Source organism: Schistocerca americana, chromosome 2 (assembly GCF_021461395.2).
Source record: "Schistocerca americana isolate TAMUIC-IGC-003095 chromosome 2, iqSchAmer2.1, whole genome shotgun sequence".
Classification (NCBI taxonomy): Eukaryota; Metazoa; Arthropoda; class Insecta; order Orthoptera; family Acrididae; genus Schistocerca; species Schistocerca americana.
The window spans coordinates 478,710,168-478,730,033 of record NC_060120.1 but is presented as its reverse complement, the minus strand read 5'-3'; the positions used below and the strand labels follow the sequence as shown (position 1 = coordinate 478,730,033).

At 37.5% G+C, this 19,866-nt stretch overlaps 2 protein-coding genes across 4 annotated transcripts in view; one reads left to right on the top strand and one right to left on the bottom strand.

Annotated features, from left to right (window-relative positions):
• The window catches only part of LOC124594930 (PAT complex subunit CCDC47), a 78,297-nt gene extending 71,831 nt beyond the window's left edge, over positions 1–6,466 (top strand). For 2 of the 3 annotated variants that reach the window (XM_047133429.1, XM_047133428.1), the window contains exons 8-10: positions 2,121–2,289; positions 2,982–3,116; positions 5,962–6,156. In XM_047133429.1, the coding sequence (XP_046989385.1) occupies positions 2,121–2,289; positions 2,982–3,116; positions 5,962–6,066 (409 nt within the window). In that variant the 3' untranslated portion in view covers positions 6,067–6,156. The other variant, XM_047133430.1, reaches the window with a different exon arrangement.
• An 8,323-nt stretch (positions 6,467–14,789) lies between these two features.
• Positions 14,790–19,021, bottom strand: LOC124595798 (PI-PLC X domain-containing protein 3). Its single transcript, XM_047134686.1, has 3 exons — positions 18,360–19,021; positions 17,008–17,182; positions 14,790–15,693 (listed from the first exon to the last, which is right to left on the bottom strand). Exons 1-3 carry the CDS (start codon positions 18,484–18,486, stop codon positions 14,973–14,975), a joined length of 1,023 nt encoding a protein of 340 aa, XP_046990642.1. The 5' UTR covers positions 18,487–19,021; the 3' UTR covers positions 14,790–14,972.
• Positions 19,022–19,866: the final 845 nt, after the last annotated feature.

Genomic DNA, 19,866 nt, shown 5'->3' with positions numbered 1-19,866 from the left:
ATATGGAATAAGTTCACATATATGTGAGTGGCTTGAAGACTTCTTAAGTTATAGAACCCAGTATGTTTTCCTCGACAGCAAGTGTCCATCAGAGACAAGTGTGTTGTCAGAAGTGCCCCAAGAAAATGTGATAGGACCACGGTTGTTCTCTGTATACATAAATTATTTTATGAACAGAGTGGGCAGCAATCTGCGGATGTTTGTTGATGATGCTGTGGTGTACAGTAAGGTGTCAAAGTTGAGTGACTGTAGAAAAATACAAGATGACCTAGACAAAATTTCTATGTGGTGCGATGAATGGCAGCTAGCTCTAAATGTAGAAAATTATAAGTTAATGAGGATGAGTAGGAAGAACAAACCTGTTATGTTCAGATACAGTATTACTAGTGTCCTGCTTGACACAGTCAAGTCGTTGAAATTTCTGAGTGCTAACGTCGCAAAACAATATGAAATGGAACAAGCGTGTGAGAACTGTGATAGGGTAGGTGAATGGTTGACTTCAGTTTATTGGGAAAATTTTAAGAAAGAGTGGTTCGCCTTAAAAGAGACGGCATACAGGATGCTGGTGTGACCTATTCTTGAGTACTGCTTGAGTGTTTCAGATCTGTACTAGGTTGGATTGAAAGAAGACAACAAAACCATTCAGAGTTGGGCTGCTAGATTTGTTACTGGTGGGTTCAAACAACACATAAGTGTTACAGAGATGCCTGGGGAACTGAAATGGGAATCCACAGAGTGAAGGCAACATTCTTTTCAAAAAATCACTACGAGAAAATTTAGAGAACTGGCGTCTGAAGGTGACTACAAACAGTTTTAATTCTACCAACATACATTGTACATAAGGACCATGAGGATAAGATACAAGAAACTAGGGCTCGTATGGAGACATATGGAAGGTCTTTTTCCCTCGTTCGATTTGCTAGTGGAACAGGAAAGGAAATGGCTAGTAGCGGTACAGGGTACACTCTGCCACGCACTGTATGGTGGCTTGCGGTGTATCTATGTAGGTGTAGATATATGTGTATTTCTACAACCTCTTCGTCTGCAGAGCTAATTGACATATAAACTTTTACTACTGTGTTAGGTGTGAGATTTGTGGTTATCTTGGCTACATAGTTCATTTCCTAATCTAATTCCCTTAGCATCACCTGGTTTAATTTGACTACACTCCAGTTCCCTTGTTTTGCTTTTGTTGATGCTCATCTTATATTCTTCTTTCAAATACTGTTCATTCCGTTCAACTGCTTTTCCCAGTATTTGCTTTCGCTGATAGAATCGCAGTGTCATCAGCAAACCTCAGAGTTATTATGAGGTGCTGAGAACCATAACAGCCTAAAGCACACAGTCATCAAGCACATATGGAAGTGAGATAGCTTTTCGTGAATGTTCATATAGGTAACATGGACCTACAACACAGGTAAACCTGACTCACCATAATATCAACAGATGTCAGGAACCTGCATACCTGCTACAATCTCAAAGCTGATGTTGATGTGCTTAAGGCCACTGTGATTCTCAGTGCCTTGTATGTATTTTTTTAGTAGTTAGAACTGCAAGTCTATGACAAGTTTCAGTGAGTGCTGCACTACCAGTCTGTGAGTTTGATTAATTATATTTAATACCCACATGTGAATTCACCTGTGCTTTTTGTAATTAAAAATTGACAGAACAGAGCTATGAAAGTGCCAGCTTAGATTATTAAATAAAAAAATATTTTCATTGAAAATTGTCCTTGCATGTTTAGTTATAAGGCTAGTACAAAAGGAGAGGTCAATATCACAAGAGATGAAAAAATAGCCGTTTGAAAGAGAATATTTCATACTGTCATAGGCTTTATTCTGAATTATTTACGGGATACAACAAATTTAACATATGGTGAGGTCTCACATTTCCACTAATGTAAATAGTGTGTATATTTATGGCCTCTGTGATAGCTGTTGTGTTCGCTCTTAAACACCAAATTCTTCTAGATTGTCGAAATTTGGGCCAGGGTGGGGGGGGGGGGGGGGGGGGGGAGGGGGTAGAAGGGTATATTGAGCATATCATGTTTTTAGTATTCTAGCATTTTAATTGAATTCTACAAATAACTTTAACTACAGCCATTTACATTTTCTCTGCAGTGATGCAAATCTTACAAAATTGCCTGAAACAAAGAAGGTATTGTTGTTCAATTTCAACATGATCGTTAAGGGAAGACAAATAGATGAAGCCATGGAACAGATGAAACCTCTTATGATGCTTGTTATCTACTGCATGGAGAAAGTTAAGAGATTCCGTCTCAGCAGAGAGGTGTGTATTATCATTGCTTATTAACACACAAAACAGTTTTGGCATTTGTATTCATTCACTTCCTGTCTCGTGTATATGATTATGTGCTGATTATGTGCATACAACTAGATTCTAGGATTAATAGAGGAGGAAGGGGGGAAATTGTCCTATTTATATAATCTTCTGTTTTGTATATCTTTGCCAGTTAATACATTAAGACATTTCTTTTTCTCTTTTCGTAGACATATCACAGAAAGATACAACCAGTTGTCCAATTTGGTGTTGCTATTATTTCTCTGTTGCTAGCACAGTGAAAATTCAGAACATTAATTTTGACAAAATTCAGAATTACAACCAGTAAACTGCAGCTGCAGATAATTACTAAGCTTCCAGCCAGTATAGTATCATAAAAACAATTGTGAGTCAGAATTTCAATAGAAAAATAGATAGAGAAAAATGAGGTGCATATTCTGTCCAGTTTGTCCTAAACTTCACTTAGGTAGCAGAAGAAAGAGATTCCAAGCTCTTGCAATTCTGTATCTTATAACTCTGGAAGGAGACCTGTATCTCTCTTTGCCACTTTTTGACCATTGATGGACGTTTCAAATGACAGATGTGAGTTAACCGGAGTTGTAAAGGTTGAAGCAACCTATTCAGTTGATATATGGATGTAAATATGTGAAATTTAATTTAAAATATTCTGGTTGATGCAGGCAAAGAATAAAGCACAGAAAAATAGGAACCGTGTGGATGAGGCTTTCCTCAAGACGACACATGCTGCAAGGGCAGAAGCAGCTGCAGCCCGCCGTGAGGAAAAGAAGAGGCAGGAGAAGGAACGTATTTTGCAAGTAAGTTTTACTGGAATGGTAATGTTTGAATACAGACTACAGTTCATCACCACTGTAAAATCAGTAACACTTAAAGATAATTTTGAAGGTTTCATGCATAGCTGATATTTGGTTCATTGGAACACTTACAGCAAACGTGGAGCACCATCAAACCAATACACATTTATAAGTTCAATAATAATGTGTAACTACTAGACACAGCAGGAAGACTTTCATTGCATTCACACTCCTGGTATTTAGTATGCTGTCAGGTTGAAAGATCATTATTTTTTTCCAGTGTCAGTGTGGAGCTGTGTGTAAATCAGTCTCTTGAATAAGTTTACTAGGCATTTGAGGATTCTGTTTGTTCTGTGACCATGGTCTTTCTTTTCTTTGGTCACTTCAGGTACAGAAGGATTATCATGAATACGAAATCAGGTTGAATATCAGCTTCGATCTGCCAGATTGAGGTTGAGAAGTATATGTCCAGAGAACTTCAATCTCTCACCCTTTGTTTCTATATAAATTGGTATCTACTAGTTCTTTTTCCCCTGTGAATCTTGAGGACAGCTGATCTTTTCATTATTTTTCAAAACATGGAACACATGTTCTTTGGTAGCAGGTCTCGATCCATTACTAAGCAGGCAAAAACTGAATTGCTACTCTTATATATTTAGTTGAGGCAGATGTTTTCTTCTCTCTCCATACATTATCTGAGTCATAATTTAACTTACACGAGATTTCTTATAGTTTCTACATCTATACATTCATGCTTTCAGTGGTATGGTGATTACACTTTCATGAAAATATAATAGTGAGCTTTCTGGTTCATAGATTTTTAATGAAAGATGAAATAATGTAGTTCTTGTGCCTTCCACTGATTTGAGTAACTCTGTATACAATTACTTCTGTATACTTCTTTCAATCTCAATTCACATTAGATGTCCTTTCATCCCCCTGTAAGTGATTCCTGCTGTAAATGCGACCTCTGTTGTAACATCAAACATGCTGCAGCTGACGCCATGGAAGAGCAGGGTAAATGGGAATGTGACAGAGAGTTACATCAGCGAAAGGCCAGAGTGTGCGGGCAGGACTGCATCGCAGTGCAGCAGAAAGGAGCCATCAGAACAATGATACAACTGTGATTGCCTTTGATTTGATGAGGACTTTACCGACAGATATCTGTTACTACAAGTGGCAATTGTCGACATACTGCCTTGGAATACACAACCTGCGTACCAAGAAAGCTACCACGTATGTATGAAGTGAGGGCGAAGCATCCTGAGGACCGCAAAAAAGTGGATTGTGTCTCATGGATTACATTAAACATAATGTCCAAACAAAGCGACTGATTATGTACTCGGATCAATGTGGTGGGCAAAATTGGAATATAAAAATGGGCTTCCTGTGTCAAATCATGGCTCTGCATGCAGACTTCAGACCGGAAGTAATCCACCATAAATTCCTAGTCAGTGGGCATACATACCTACCATGTGACCAGGACTTTGGTATCATGGCAAACAACAGGAAATTTCACCCAAACATATACACACCCTCTGACTGGATGAATGTCATTATCACTGCACAAAAACAGCAACGCTTCACCGCTATATGTATGACAAAGAATGGTTTCGTGTCCACAGTACATTTAGAGAGAAACATACATAACCGTAAAGTGTCGACACAAAATACCAGGGTGCAATGGTTCCATATTCAGTGGCTTCAATATAGAGCATCCTCTCCCCAGATCATGTGTTATAAGTGCTCCAATGAGCCAGATGTCCTGAATGCTGACGTTTTTCTAAATGAGGTTAGAAAGTAATGGAGAGTCTGGACATACTATATCCCAATGGACATGCTATTAGCGCATTGAAAAAGACCGATTTAATGACCTCGCAGCAATTCGTAACCCTGGTGTACCATAGTTATTACCGTAACTTGAAGACAACTGCACAGCCGTGTGGCGACACCATCCCTGCAAATGATGATATGGATGATGAACATTAAAACCTCATGTGTATCTTGTCCAATGTTCGACTACAGTTTAAAGCATGTTTCGTGTATTATGGCCAAGTGCGCTGAAACAATAGTGGCCTAACGCACACAAAAAAGGGTCTAAATACAGTATTACGGTTAACTCCAGGTTTAGCCGATTACCGGACACAATACCACATTATTTATACCACAATCATTGCTATACGCCACAATCACTACCTTACACATCAATTCTGCAAACGTCAATATCTTCCAGTGGCCATTTCCACAAACCAGTGTGCTGTGGGTTAGGCCACTATAGTGTTGATAGCCTCAATTCTGTTCTGCGGCTTCTTTATAACTCTGGATGAGAGTACTCCCTAAAACCTCGTAACTTTACCATCTACTCTGTATCTTTAAATAAGGCTGTTTCCAAAATGTGATAATTCATTGACATGGAAGTCTTTCTTTGGCCAAAATAACTCATTTTTTGTTTGAAATTTAAGCTGTGAATGGGATCAGACCTGACACATTTAGTTTAGTAGTTATAAATGTTGGGCATGGTGGCTGTTTACTGTTATTAATTTTTAGGTACAGCAGAGTAGTTGTTCTTCCATAGGTTGGTCTTGACATCACAATGCTTCACTAAGTATAGTCTTGCTGCAATGGTAGGCTCTTGGCTTGTTTGACATAAGGCGCAACTTGTCTGTTCAGTTTGGAGGTCAGACAAATTGCGATACATGGTATATTGAAAAATGTCATCCAAATAATATTAGAACAAGCTGAGAGGAGGAACCATATACCTTAGCACAATTGTCTGTCTCTGCCTGACCAGCAATCAAATAACACCAAGTTGTTGATCAGTTAATATTGTATTTGTCTGTGTTTGAAGGAAGATGACCCGGATAAGCAGCGCAAATGGGAAGACCGTGAAATGAAACGCCAAATGAAGAAAAAGGCGCCAAAAATGAAGCAGTTGAAGGTAAAAGCATTGTAATCTTTCTCATTGTGCCCATGTCCCTGATCAGTTCATTTTTTTATGTCACAGTAATAATTTATTTTCAAAGAATATGATCACCATTTTCTTTTGACAGTTATGAGAACACTTCTCCGCCTGGGTTATGCTTTTGTAAGTGAACATTTAGTACTTAACTAAAAAAAGATTTATTTATGAAGAATACCATACATATATTCATTAATTCTTTGTAATAAAGTATTTTCAAATTTTGATACCTACCTTTAAGTCATTTTTTAGAATTACTTGTCATATTTATTATTGTCTTCCAAACAAAATTTTGGAAAATTGTAATTAAAAATGGATAAAGAAAATTAAGCAGCTAGCATACTCATATTTTACAACCTGTATTTATGAAGTGCAATAAATATATTATTTATTGTGTGGTGTATGTGTCTTTATTGCAACATTGTTATTAAAGAATTTTATTTTGGTTAAATATTAAATAGTTGTCATTGTCCTTAAAACATCCATAGTGTAACCTTCATAAAGTCAACAGTTCGTAAATGCCAACAGCCTCCTAGTACCTTATTTAACACAAGTAAATCAGATGTGTTAATGCACAGCTGTACAGCAAACCCTCATTTGTGTGGGGAATTTTAAGTTACTGGGTTAAAGTTAGGACAATTTTACTCTTATTTGGCTCCAAGACCCAATTTTCAGTCTTTTCTTGCAATAATTTCAACACTGCAGCAAGGATATTTCACCGCATATTGCTAGTCATGTAGGTATGTCAGATCACAAGACTTTCTAATGCCATTCTCTGTTGAAACTGACTACACACAAAAACGGAATAGATCCGGTACATCCAGAGGTTCTTGCTTTAATCGTTGGCTCTGAATTAAAGCAAAACCTTGATTTGAGGTTCTGTCACCTATTATGTGAGGTATCTGTGATGTTTTAGAGAGAGGAAACTTTTTACATCTCAGTTTCTTGTATAGTCAAAGTGTTACATGTAATGACTTTAGCCAGAGATGACTGTTTATAAATTATCTTCCAAAAATAAAAATATGACCTACCTCATACTGTCCTCTGAAGTGGAAGGGCCACTGAGGGATATCTATGGTGAAAGGTTGGGGCACCCTAAAATAAGGTGCTTGCCATTGTCCCTTCTCCAGCTGTTGAAAATCTTCAAAACTGCATCCTGTATATGTTAAGCGAGTTGTACAGTAGAAACAAAATGTGAAGACATGCAGGCTGATCGCATAGCTTCCTTTATAGTGACTATCAGTGAAGGTGAAATACATCAAAATGGAATATCTTAAAATGGGCAAAATTTCTTCAACCATGTTTGAGGTTTCCTGTGGCTGCTTCATTATGAGCAATATACAAAGGCAGGTAGTGAGAACTTGAAATGATTTTCAGATTTCAGTTTCAAGACCAGCTCTCTGTTTTCTTCATATACTAAAATTTGGAGCTCAGTGCCCAGACATCAATTTCTTAAAGCATTAAGTCACAGTTATAAAAATAAAATGAAATAGGGGGGGGGGGGGGGGGGATGTTTTAGAAGAATTCCGAGCACTATTAATATCTTCTTCACTGTCGTTGGTGGCTGAGTGTGTGGCACAGAAGTATTGTAATTGTGAAGTCGTCAGTTTGAACCTCAGTAGTCGCAGCATGTTTCCTTGCTTTTATTTTAACTCTATATTTATTAACAAATGACAATGTTAATTGACAAATATTGAATCTTAATTTTTTTATTTATGTTAGCTGTGTACCAAATAACAGTGCTGGTTGTGTAAACAATGTTCAGTTATATGATAAATTAGTGCTGCCATAGGTATTAAGCAAGAAATAGGAGATGCAGACCAACTATTTAATAAGACTGAGGAAGCAATGTTCATGTATTTTTGCTGTGTTACATTTATACTGAATAAATGCAGGGAGTTCATAGAAGTTTCTACCAGCTGCTACTGTACACTATCATAAATAACCATGGACTATGGTAGTTTTCTTAGTAGCCTTGGTCAGTATATGAGGTGTGTCGCATACCTACTAATGGTTGCCCCATTTTGATCTTTTTGTTTTTAATGCAGGCTTACTGGGTTCCCCTAGAGACCTGAAGTGGTGAATTGTCTCAAAACTGGGTGGGTATAAATAAAAAGCCGCATAACCTACGAAACATTTTTGTTCTACAGAGTTACACTCCTGTCTGTTACTTAAATAAACAGTATAACAAAAATTAAATTTTCAATGTTTAATTATACTTCTATTCACAAATTGTTGATTTTCAATGTGAAACAGGGATGGTGGAGGCGGGGAAGGAAGGAAGGAAGGGAGGGAGGGAGGGGGGGGGAGGGAGAGGGAGAGAGAGAGAGAGGGGGGGGGGGGAGAGGGAGGGAGAGAGACAAGCACACCTCATGCTCACATGACCACCATCTCCGGCAGCTCAGACTGGAATGCAACTGTCACGTGAATGAATGCAACAACCAAAAGGGGGCAGGGTAGGGAAAGGGATAGCAAGGTACAGGTGGAGGGAGAGAAGAGTGTTGTCTTAAAGAGTGTGCAGGGACTAAATGGAGGCATGAGAAGACTGCCACTAGGCACAGCACTGAGATGCAAGGGAGGTGGGAGGGAGAGCAGGATGGAGAGCTGAAAAGTAGAGGAGCACGGAAGGGGAAGGATGGACAGGTGCATTGGCAAAGGGCAGCACACGGTGAGGGGGAGGGGATATGAATAGGGAGGAAGTGATAGGACAGAGGGGTCAAACTGTTGGGTGGAGAGTGTGGACACAGTAATCTTAGGTTAGGGCCGGGATAATTTTGGTAGCAGAGAATGTGTTTTAAGGATAACTCCCATTTGCACAGTTCAGAAAATCTGGTGCTGGTGGGGAGGATCCAAATGGCCTGGATTGTGAAGCAGCCATTGAAATGCTCAGCTGGATGTTGTGCCACAGTGTGGTCTACTTTCCTCCTGGTCATAGTTTGGCAGTGGTCATTCATCCTTGTGGACAGCTGGTTGGGAGTCACACCAACATAAAAAGCTGTGTGATGGTTACAGCAGAGGTGGTATATGACAAGGCTACTGTCACAGGCAGCCTGCCCTCTTTTGGGGTAGGATAATCCTGTGACAGGACTGCAATAGGAAGTGCTGGATGAGTGGATGGGATAGGTTTGGATATGATCCTTGTAGCAAGGGATTGGGATTGGCATAAGGATAGACTAGGAAGTTGTGGAGGTGGGGTGGGCAATGTAACACCATTTTAGGAGGGATCGGGAAGAATCTTAGTTAGGATGTCCCTCATTTCAGGGCATGATGATATGTAATCAAATTCCTGACAAAGGATGTGGTTCAGCTGTTCCAGTCCAGGGTGATATTGGGTGAAGGCTTTCATTGACCTGACAATTGCATTCTGGTTCGAGCCACCGGAGGTGGCATCATGTGTATGTGAGGTGTACTAATTTGTTTGGACAAATGTGTGTGTGTTTCCTTTTTTGAAGTAAGCTTAGGTCAAAAGCTAAATGTGTAACAGTCTTTACAGTGTGCCATCTTAACTGTGAGTAGCAATCTATTCCTTTTCCTTATATTGATATCCCAACCTGAAATATCCTTCGTTTAATAATTTTGTCAGATATTCTTTGAGATTAATGTTAGTCAGTATATTTCCATGTAAATGGAAAAAAAAAACACCTGTGTGCGTGTTTCTATAAGAAAGAGCAATGCTTTCGGTATTTTGTCCAAATGTCACATGAAGAAGCAGCACTGAAATTCTCTATTCACCTATCACCATGCATACACAGATTTCTTGGATTGTTATGCAAATGCAACTACAGTCACACTGACACTTGACAAGAGACCTACCAAAATGACAACAGTTAGACAGATTTGTACCACAGCATGAGTGAGGAAGGAGGGAAAAAAGTGCTAACAAGTATCATCAAGGGAATTTAAGGCACCAGTTGGCCTAAAACTTCACCAGCAAACCAAAAGATTATACAAAACTCATCAGATGAATACAACCTAAGAATATATTTGGATCTGTTTGTGTGCTGCTGTTAAATATATACAATAAACACTGGAAGTATGATAAATATGCCAAGATCAGTTGTAATTTTTTTTGAGGAAATTGATTTATTTATTGGCATTTCTGTAAAAGGTGAGTAAGCTGTAAAGTTAGATATGGTAAAATATAGGCAGCAGATTGCAAGAGTCCAGTGCAGTCAAAGCTAATTGTCATTAACAACAGGCAGAGAAACTTTCATGATGTGGGCATTTATCTTTGACTATTTAAGAGAGCCAGACGACAAACTTTATGTACCAGTACTTGCTGTAGGCAGTGGCGGATATATAAGGGGGACACTCCCACTCCCACCCCCCTTGCAGGGCCGCCTGCATTGCCATCAATTAGCCCACACACTATTTGTTCATTTCTTTAATCAGTCGACTTGACTGAATCTAGTTATCAAGTAGTTGTACTTTCCTATGTAGCATGTGCTTCTGCGTCATCGTATTTTATACGTTTCTGCCTGGCAAAAACTGTGATCATAACAATGATGCTATGACATATTGGAAAAGAACTGTTTTTATTCCAACACTGGGCAATGTTACTACTCACACGAGCATTTTGCTGAAGAAAATATTTATCATTTAAAATTCAACATACTTTTGCCCTCACAACTGCTGAAACATGATTGTAATGATCTGGCACAAATTGAATCAGTGCTTAACTGAACTACCATTCTTTGAAGAATAATCATTCATTGTGATTAAAAAGAGACTAATGGGGAGATTCTTCAATACAAGGAAACGAGCACAAGTGCCCTTAATGACCGTGATTCAGTTATGCAAGTGTTGTCTATTTGTCGTAGAGCTCACTATCCAATTTGCACATGCTGTTCAAAATACAAGGTGATTCAAAAAGAATACCACAACTTTAGGAATTTAAAACTCTGCAACGACAAAAGGCAGAGCTAAGCACTATCTGTCAGCGAATTAAGGGAGCTATAAAGTTTCATTTAGTTGTACATTTGTTCGCCATTTCAGCCAATAAAGTTTTTGGTCCCTTTTTCTTCGAAGGTGCTACTGCAACTGGACTACAGTATCTGGAGATGTTAGAGAATTGGCTGTTCCCTCAGCTCGAACAAGAAGCACAACAATTCATATTTCAGCATGATGGAGCGCCACCACATTGGCACTTATCTGTCCTGAACGTCACCTACCCGAGGCGATGGATCGGCCGCCAGGCAGCCCGTGACAGAGCGTGTCATCACTGGCCTCCAAGAAGCCCTGACCTTACCCCCTGCGATTTTTTCTTATGGGGGTATGTTAAGGATATGGTGTCTCTGCCACCTCTCCCAGCCACCATTGATTTGAAACGAGAAATAACAGCAGCTATCCAAACTGTTACGCCTGATATGCTACAGAGAGTGTGGAACGAGTTGGAGTATCAGGTTGATATTGCTCGTGTGTCTGGAGGGGGCCATATTGAACATCTCTGAACTTGTTTTTGAGTGAAAAAAAAAAAACCTTTTTAAATACTCTTTGTAATGATGTATAACAGAAGGTTATATTATGTTTCTTTCATTAAATACACATTTTTAAAGTTGTGGTATTCTTTTTGAACCACCCTGTATATGCTTGTCTACCTGCATCTATTACTACAGTAGAAAGAAATTTTTGAAGATTGCTGCGTACAAAGACATGGCTGACATCAACAATGGAGGAGGACCGACTTAATGGCTTAGCTCTGTTGAACACTCACCCTGACATTGATTGTCCTATTGATGATGTAATTAAACAATTTGCCTGGAAGAATAGGCACATAGAAGTCATCATTTAAGGAAGAGAACCACAACTGTAACTTTTTTATATCATAAGATGGCAGTGTCTTGTATATGTGTATAATTAGTTGAAATGAAACTTTCTTAAACTTTGCATGTGACTATTATTTTTTATTACAGTAAAAGTAAAGGTAGCTCAAGATATCTTTAGTGCCCATTCTTAGGTTTTTCTGTACTGCCACTGGCTGTAGGATTACCTCTGCTAATCATGTAGAATATTTAGCACTGACTTACAGACATAAGTAACAGCATGACCAGTCATCTGCTAGTCCAACACAACTTTGTCAAGCCGGTATTCACCCAATGAAGGTCAAATCTATTATGATGGTAGTAATTCAAGAAAGTAATAAAATGAATTTCTACACTTGTTGAAAGATTTGTATTTCATGGTTTCTTTTTTACTGATTTAATTACAGTAAATAACTGTTAGATTAGTTTCAGAATTTAAAAGTGGATGTCAGTTTTCATTTTCTCAGCAAACAATACCTTTATTGATACTTGTGGAAAAGTTGTCGTCAACCCTCCGAAAGATTTTAACATCACACTGCTTTATTGGGTATGGTTTTATTAGGGATGGTATACACTTGTCTCCATCAGGTCTTTGAAGGTAACTGCTAGTTATAGGGGAACCTGAAAGTCTTTCGACAGGGATTATTGAACCCCTGACCTTTGAATTTTTGGTCTAACCAAGCCAAAAAATGGCACTGCAACAGAAGCTAAAATGAATCATAGGAGATATTCCATGTAACGTAGGACACACGTACAATATTTAAAAGTTTAAAATTTGGTACTTTATACATTTTTTTTGAAAGGGCTGGACTTTTTACTGTATGGCAACAATGGTTTGTGACCCATTATTGCTTTCCCTCCATAATTTGTGGCCATTTTTATGACACCATACATTTTTCATGTAATGAGAGTGAGTTATTGGAGATTTGGACCTTCATTTCAACTCGTTGGCAGGTAAGAATTAGAATATCATTTATATTACTGTTACATACCTTAATGTATTGCATAGAGTGTTTAAAACTGAAGTAGGGAAATTATAGGTTTGGGTAAACAATATAATACAACAGCATGAACTTTTATGTAATTAAGTTTTTATACAAATAGAGATATTAGAAATAACTATCTTGTTCAGTAATGTACTTCTTAATGTGAATGTGGAACTAGTATCACTACTAAAAATTTCCCAATTTCAACCAATATTGTAAAAACAGAAAACACGAGTCACGTAATCTGAGTCACAGTTGTATTATTTTACGATTAGAAGAAGAGGACGCCCTTAGAAGCAGCAGAAAGACAGTAGGAGGAGGGAAAAGTTAAAGAATAAAGGAAAATATGAAGAATTTAAGAAGCAGCATCTGGAAGAAGCTCGAAAAGGGCAGCAGAGGCAGAAACAAAAGTTTCTACATTTGAGTCAACATATGCAACGGCTGTTATTAGAAGAAGAGCTAAAAATAGGGAGAGAGTCAGAAAACACAGGAAACATAAGATGCAAGATCAGCAACCTAGTAAAGCAAGTTTATCACCATATAAGTCACTTAGTGCTAGATAACGCCATGGCTCGAATGCTGCAATTGCTTACATTAGCAACGTACTGTCAACTATACCTGTGAAAATGTGAAGGTAGTTTCAATCTGGTCAGATAGACCTGCCTCACAATTTAAAAACAAATATATTACTGCTGCTGTACCTTAATTTCATCATTTCATAATGTGGAAAGCTATTGAAATTTATTTTACACATCCCATGGTAAAAAAGCCATTGATGGAATTGGTGAAGTTGTGGAATGGCTACTGGGGAATGCAGAAAAAAAAAAAAAAAAAAAAGCGAAAATTCATGGTAGGTGATGCATCAACTTTTGCTCAGGTAGCTGCAAGTACCACAACTATGCAGGTTTTTCATGTGTCTATTCACGAAATTCAAGGGATCAATGTAATACTTAATCTGGCTCAAACATTTTCTTCAGTACCAAACATAAAGAGCATTGACTGCTATCACCACAAGAAAGGAATACTACAAACATATCTGCTTTCTCCAAACAATTTTGCTACTGCAGATCATCGTACTGTAGAAACTATAGAAAGTGTGAAAAGTGGAGACTGGTAAAAAGTAGGATAAGACAGTAAATTCAATGCTGGAGAAGTACATGCAGTTTTTGGAAATTCTTACTTAATCTGTGCAATGGCCTGTAAAATGTGATGAAATTATAAAGAAAATTAATCCACTTGATTTAAATGCAAGAGGATATTTTCAGTTCTCTGACTTTTAATTGAAATTACAGTTCATTTTCCCAGATGTCATGCTCTTATAATTTTTCATAGTGTTTGAAAAGTGAAATGTTAAGGTTAAGTTTACCTCATTTCTTATTTTCATATCTCTGCTAGCAGGAAAAAAGTAGCAAGTAACATGAGTTACGTAACGTTGAGTCACACGCCTTTTTCAATACATCACAATATTTCACAGGGTATAAATAATTTTAGAAATTTTTAACTGTCATTTGAATGCCAACCTAATACACATTTTCTGTGATAAAAACCATACTCCCAATATTTCGAGGACACTTTTGACCTAAAATGCACATTAGAAATTGGATGTCCCAAATTTGTAACATGAGTCATAAGATAAATTACATTCTTGTTCTTTAATTTTAATGCCCTTCCCTGCTTAAACAACACTTCAAAATCTTTGCCTGAATAACAATTTGTAATGATGATTTACAAAAGAAAATATGGGTTTAAAGATTGATAACATAACAAAACACCGATTATTTCAAAATGTAACGTGAGTCACCATGGAATGCCCCATATAACTGCTTTGAATGAATTATTAAGTTACATAAATTATGACTGTGTGTGTGTGTGTGTTTTTTACATACACCCATCATTATTATTAATATTATTATTATTATTCAATAACATGTGAAGATTAATACCTTTATTTGTGCTTATTTACATACAAAGATCAAGAAAAGCCATTTTTTGCATATCAGTGGCTTCTTTTCAAGATAAATATTAGTTCTATCTATAGGGGCAGACAAGTATATACGCTATACCTTAAAGTTCTTTGTGTGCTTGACTTCGGCTGTCCCACATGTCTGCAATATTAATTTTCTGAGCTATAAATTTCCATTTCGTAGTTGGTCTTCTCAGATTCTCGATTATTTTGCAACAGTCTGAGGTTAAGCAGGATAACTGTCTCTGTGAATGGGAAACCTTTGGCGTGTACGAAGTCAGCTATTATGACATTGATTCCAGCAGGACCAGGGCACTGTTTTTCTATCCAAGGCAGTACAGCTCGGTTGCACGGTTCACCGCACGTTTTCTTCAATGTGGATAATGGATTACACAGTACAAACTTTATATTGGGTGTAAGTACACACTGACTAACAAACCCAGACCCTGCTGGACGACGATTCAGTGTCTCTGTGAGGAAGGTAAGCATCTTCTGTGGGGATGTCGTATCTGGCCAGGGAGTAGGCCAGCGCCGCGCTGGCCAAAACCCTTGCCCTGCAGCATCCCTGTATATTACAATCACTTGGAACCCTTTCTCTCTCATCCAAGAAAGACTAATACTTTTCACATCACTAATAGCTGGACAGATCATACCATTAAAGACACAATCCAAAAGTGATACAAGCTGACTATGATCTTCAATTGAGAAATTATAAAAATGTTGGAAGTCAAGAATCACCACTTCTCCTTGATGTGTGTCAAGAAATGCACGCACTTCTTGTAACAGTGAACTTATCTCACTGCCGTACAAACCATGTACAAAGTAAAGTTCCTTACAGTTCTTTTTTGTTGCAACTCGCAAATCAAAATACCTGTTACAAAGAGAGAACAAATGTATATATTTTACAAGCCACTACAAATAAATTCTTAGCATGAAACATGACAATTTTAAATCTTTGAATAAAACAGTACCCTGAACCACTGTAAAAAATAAACATATATAAATTTGCTCTTATTGCATAAAAAATATATTTTGCCAAGAAACTATAGGGACATAACAACTTCCTTTACTCACTGGGAATTTTTAATTAATTTAAAATTGTGTGTACTGATGGAGTACCACAGATTATGCTCATAAAAAGTGAGTACTGTAGCAAAAATTAGGACAAATCATGAATGAGCACAAGAAAAATGTGGATTGCTAATTTTTGCTTCTCAAAGCCAAACACCAGAACAAATTAATACACTAACTGAAATGAGGGTCCACTTATTCTCCAATGGTATTCAGATGAACAAAGGAGCAATATTTTTAGAAAAAAATATAAGTAACTTATCTGACGGTTCTTTGGTATCTGTAAACCACAGGCAGACATTATGTTTCACTTTCATTTCTATCTCAAACAATAAATGTACAACACACTTCACATGCAGTCACTCACTTATTTACACAGTGAAGCATATCATTTCAACCTATGATGGAAGACAGTGTGGGTATCTACATGATGTGGGTTGAACAATAAATAGCACACATGTAACATTAAGGTGCATGGTGGGCAACCAAGTACTACAAATTGCCATGGTCGAATTCTACCTGTCCATTCATATAAATGGGACGTTCAGTAGTTAAAGTCATGGCACAAAAGGCAGTACAAATATATGCTTGTGAGCTATGTTGACACTTTAATATATATTGCTTCCCCCTATAGCAATCGTGCTGTTACAATTTTTATTGTTGTTGTTGGTATATGCTGGGGCCTACTGGATGTTGAATGCAATAAGTGATCCAAGAAAATGAAGAGATTGAATGAGTGATAGAGACATTTCTAGATAGTCAGGAACAAGTTATTATGCAGTATTGTGGGAATCTGACTATTTTATTTAAAACACTGACCATTTTAATACACCTTCACTTGAGAATTATGTAGCAGCTATTTCTACACAAGGCACCTTTTATTAATTTTCTGGCTGAATTGTCTAAAAATAGGCTCATAGTCACTAAGGTCAAAACAACTTTGTTGTTACCGAAAATAACATCTCAGTTTAAAGAATGAGAAAGACACAGTGAAAGATAAATATTACTTAAAGAAAATATGAAAGCAAGTGTTGTCACCTACTTAAAAACCTCCAGTGTTCGAAATTACACATTATTACAGAGCTTTACATGTTGTTACATTTGCAGTGATTACCTGATACCATATTTCAGTTGTTCAGTAAGAGAGGTTTGCTGAGTTACAACCCAGTTATAAACCAGGAATTTAACAATTGGTCCAAATATCTTCCCCAATCTCCGCACAAGGGGTCCTGAATCCGGGGCAATGGGTGACATTCGAGTAATAGAGCTGCTACCGGAGTCATGAGTACCTGCCAAATAATAACAAATTAACAGAGCTGTTGCCGGAGTTGGTAACAGTAACATTCTCAATATTCCTTATCAGCAGAATCAGACTTCATTCAGAGGGTAATACTTGGCTGTTCCGTACATCAATAAATGATGATATCTTTGATGTCATGAGAGGCTGGATAGAATATGAAGAAGAAAAAGGCGAATCATGTTACAGGCAAAGAAAGTAATGTGAAGTATTCAAAAGGATGAATTCTAAAACTAGCATCTATAGAAAAGATATTTTAGGGGACAGCCCAGTGCTGCTACTACAGAACTCAACTGCATGCTCAAAATAGAGTCCAACGTGTGGAAAGAAATGAACACAAAATATGTATAATGGCAACAGAAGATAGTCTACTCATGAGTAGACAGAAGTTAAAAAAATAATGAATAAAATTAAACAACACACATGTGATTGAAGTCTTAACAGGCATGCTAAATGTACCACAGGATAAGTAAGAGTTCAGAAAAATCACCATCTGAGGAAATGATCCTGTGGAATACGTATCACATTAAATGAGTATTATAGTGTGATACACTGCCTCTTCTTGACACCGTAGACTGCTTTTCAGCTGAAAATAGAATATAACAGATTATGTAAGCAACGTGATGCACTTTGCAGATTGGCTCTCATTTAAAGGGGGTACACAAAATTGAAAAAAATATGACCAGCAAACTGGTATGAATACCTAGGGCACTTGCATGGCTAACAGTCACTAAAGCTGATAAGAATGAGTGACTGAAAAAACAGATAGCTAACAGAAATAATGTTAACTTCACAGTTCAATAATCAATGCTCTTGCAACACAAAATATCTTCAAAGGAAGGGCAGTTACATTTTGAATTAAAGTACAATGTACATGGTACAGTCGTGAAAAATATACCAAATGCTGTATGAAAGACGCAAAATAAAAATTCTGGAACCACCAATTTTCAGCAACGATGAAAAACGTCAGTATTTCAAATTGTATTATACTTGGGTTTCGAAATTTCATTGGATTTACCAGAACACTATTATAAAATATTTTTATAAACAAATTATAGGTAACCTTCAATGGAAGATTAATACAGCCTACAAAAAAAGTCTAATGTATATTCGTTAGTCATTCACAACTTTCCATACATATTATTCAGAGGAGAAAAAAGTTTATGTACCTGGTATTGCCAGACATATTATCGGCAAATTTTGCAACTCTTCTGGAAGGTCTAACATCCAATTCTCTAAATCGAGAATGACCGGACTAGTAGCTGTGTCCGAATCGCCGTATTTTTCTTTGATCATTCTCGTGTTTCTCCCCAGCCGACACTTTCTCAAGGTATAATAAATTTTAAAACATTAGTTAAGTAACGCAGAATTCGTCATTATGCCGTATTTACGAACTATGATGGTAAATTTCTTGACGAACTTTTATTTTTACGGGAACGAGATCCATGCCTCCTTAAACTGTACGCAATTTTGTAAGTGTGACGGACTACACCAGAATCATACATCGCATTGACTACTGTTTACATGTCGAATGCGATGCAAAGCCTCTAACAAACACACCAAATTCCCACAGGCATCACGATTTCGTGCACTTGCGGGTACTCAACCCGCAGAGCAATTGCGAATCAAGAAATTCAAGCGTCTAATTTTTGATATGTTGCCAACATTGAGAATTCATTGGGATTTCCCTGTTTGTGATTTAATTCTAGTGATTACACTGTAAAGTGCATTAATAGAAAATCCTTAACAATATCATTTTTGACAATTTTCCTGTAAAATTCATCGACGGAAGTTTCTAATCAAAATTTGGATTTTCAACATATTAACTTTTCCCAGAAGATAACTAGCACCCCCGTGTGAAGTTTCCCGCTTGGTTTATAGGCAAAAATAAAAGAACGTCGACGGTAAGGCAGTATTTCGCAAACAAAACGTCTGGTGTTCACATGGAAGTGTAATAGGTGTTTAGTGGTAATGCATAATGTTACAATTTATTCGATGGCTCCATAAAGAACTGTAGTTGCTGTGACACTGCAGTTAAGTTATGAACTTACTTGGGCAGTTCAAAGAACAGTAGCAGGATGTGTCAACTCGAAATTAAGCAAGATTACAACAAAAGGAAGAACAGGGTCTCTAAGTAACAACCAGAAATATTTCGATTAATACACAACATATCTCATTTGCTAGATTTGAACTCTTCAGTTTTCGTAAATATATAGGACTATTTTCCAAAATTACTAGTTCGCATCCCGAATACATCACCCACTAAGGTTTCTGCAGTAATCACTGCTGTGCTAATTGTGTCATGTTTTCCCGCACTATTAACTGGACCCTAACCATAAAACTCTGTGACAAACACGAATTCGTCAGAGGGTTATCTTAGGCAGAGATTTCTGTGGGTGAGATGAGTGCTGTCAGAACCATGGAGGTAGAATATGGTCCGAACCATGGAGGTAAGAATAGAGGGAGACGCCGTGACGTCACAGCTGCGAAGCTATGTGAAGCCGAGGGTAGCCATCTCAATCCGACCAAAACATTGCTGCTGTAAGCTTGTGTGCATAGGCTTGTCGCTCGCTTTTGGAAGGATTTTGCGCTATTATGGTGACTTGTGTGGTGTTCGGATGTACGAATCGTTCTGATTGTGATGCGAAATCGAAGGGAATAACATTTCATGTGTAA

Bases quoted from the DNA above. Each gene is read 5' to 3' on its own strand.
- LOC124595798 (XM_047134686.1), bottom strand. From the start codon at position 18,486: ATGATCAAAGAAAAATACGGCGATTCGGACACAGCTACTAGTCCGGTC. The intron at 17,183-18,359 runs GTACATAAACTT...ATTATTTGGCAG, and splicing joins AATATGTCTGGCAATACCAG to GTACTCATGACTCCGGTAGC. The intron at 15,694-17,007 runs GTAATCACTGCA...TCTTTGTAACAG, and splicing joins CAACTGAAATATGGTATCAG to GTATTTTGATTTGCGAGTTG.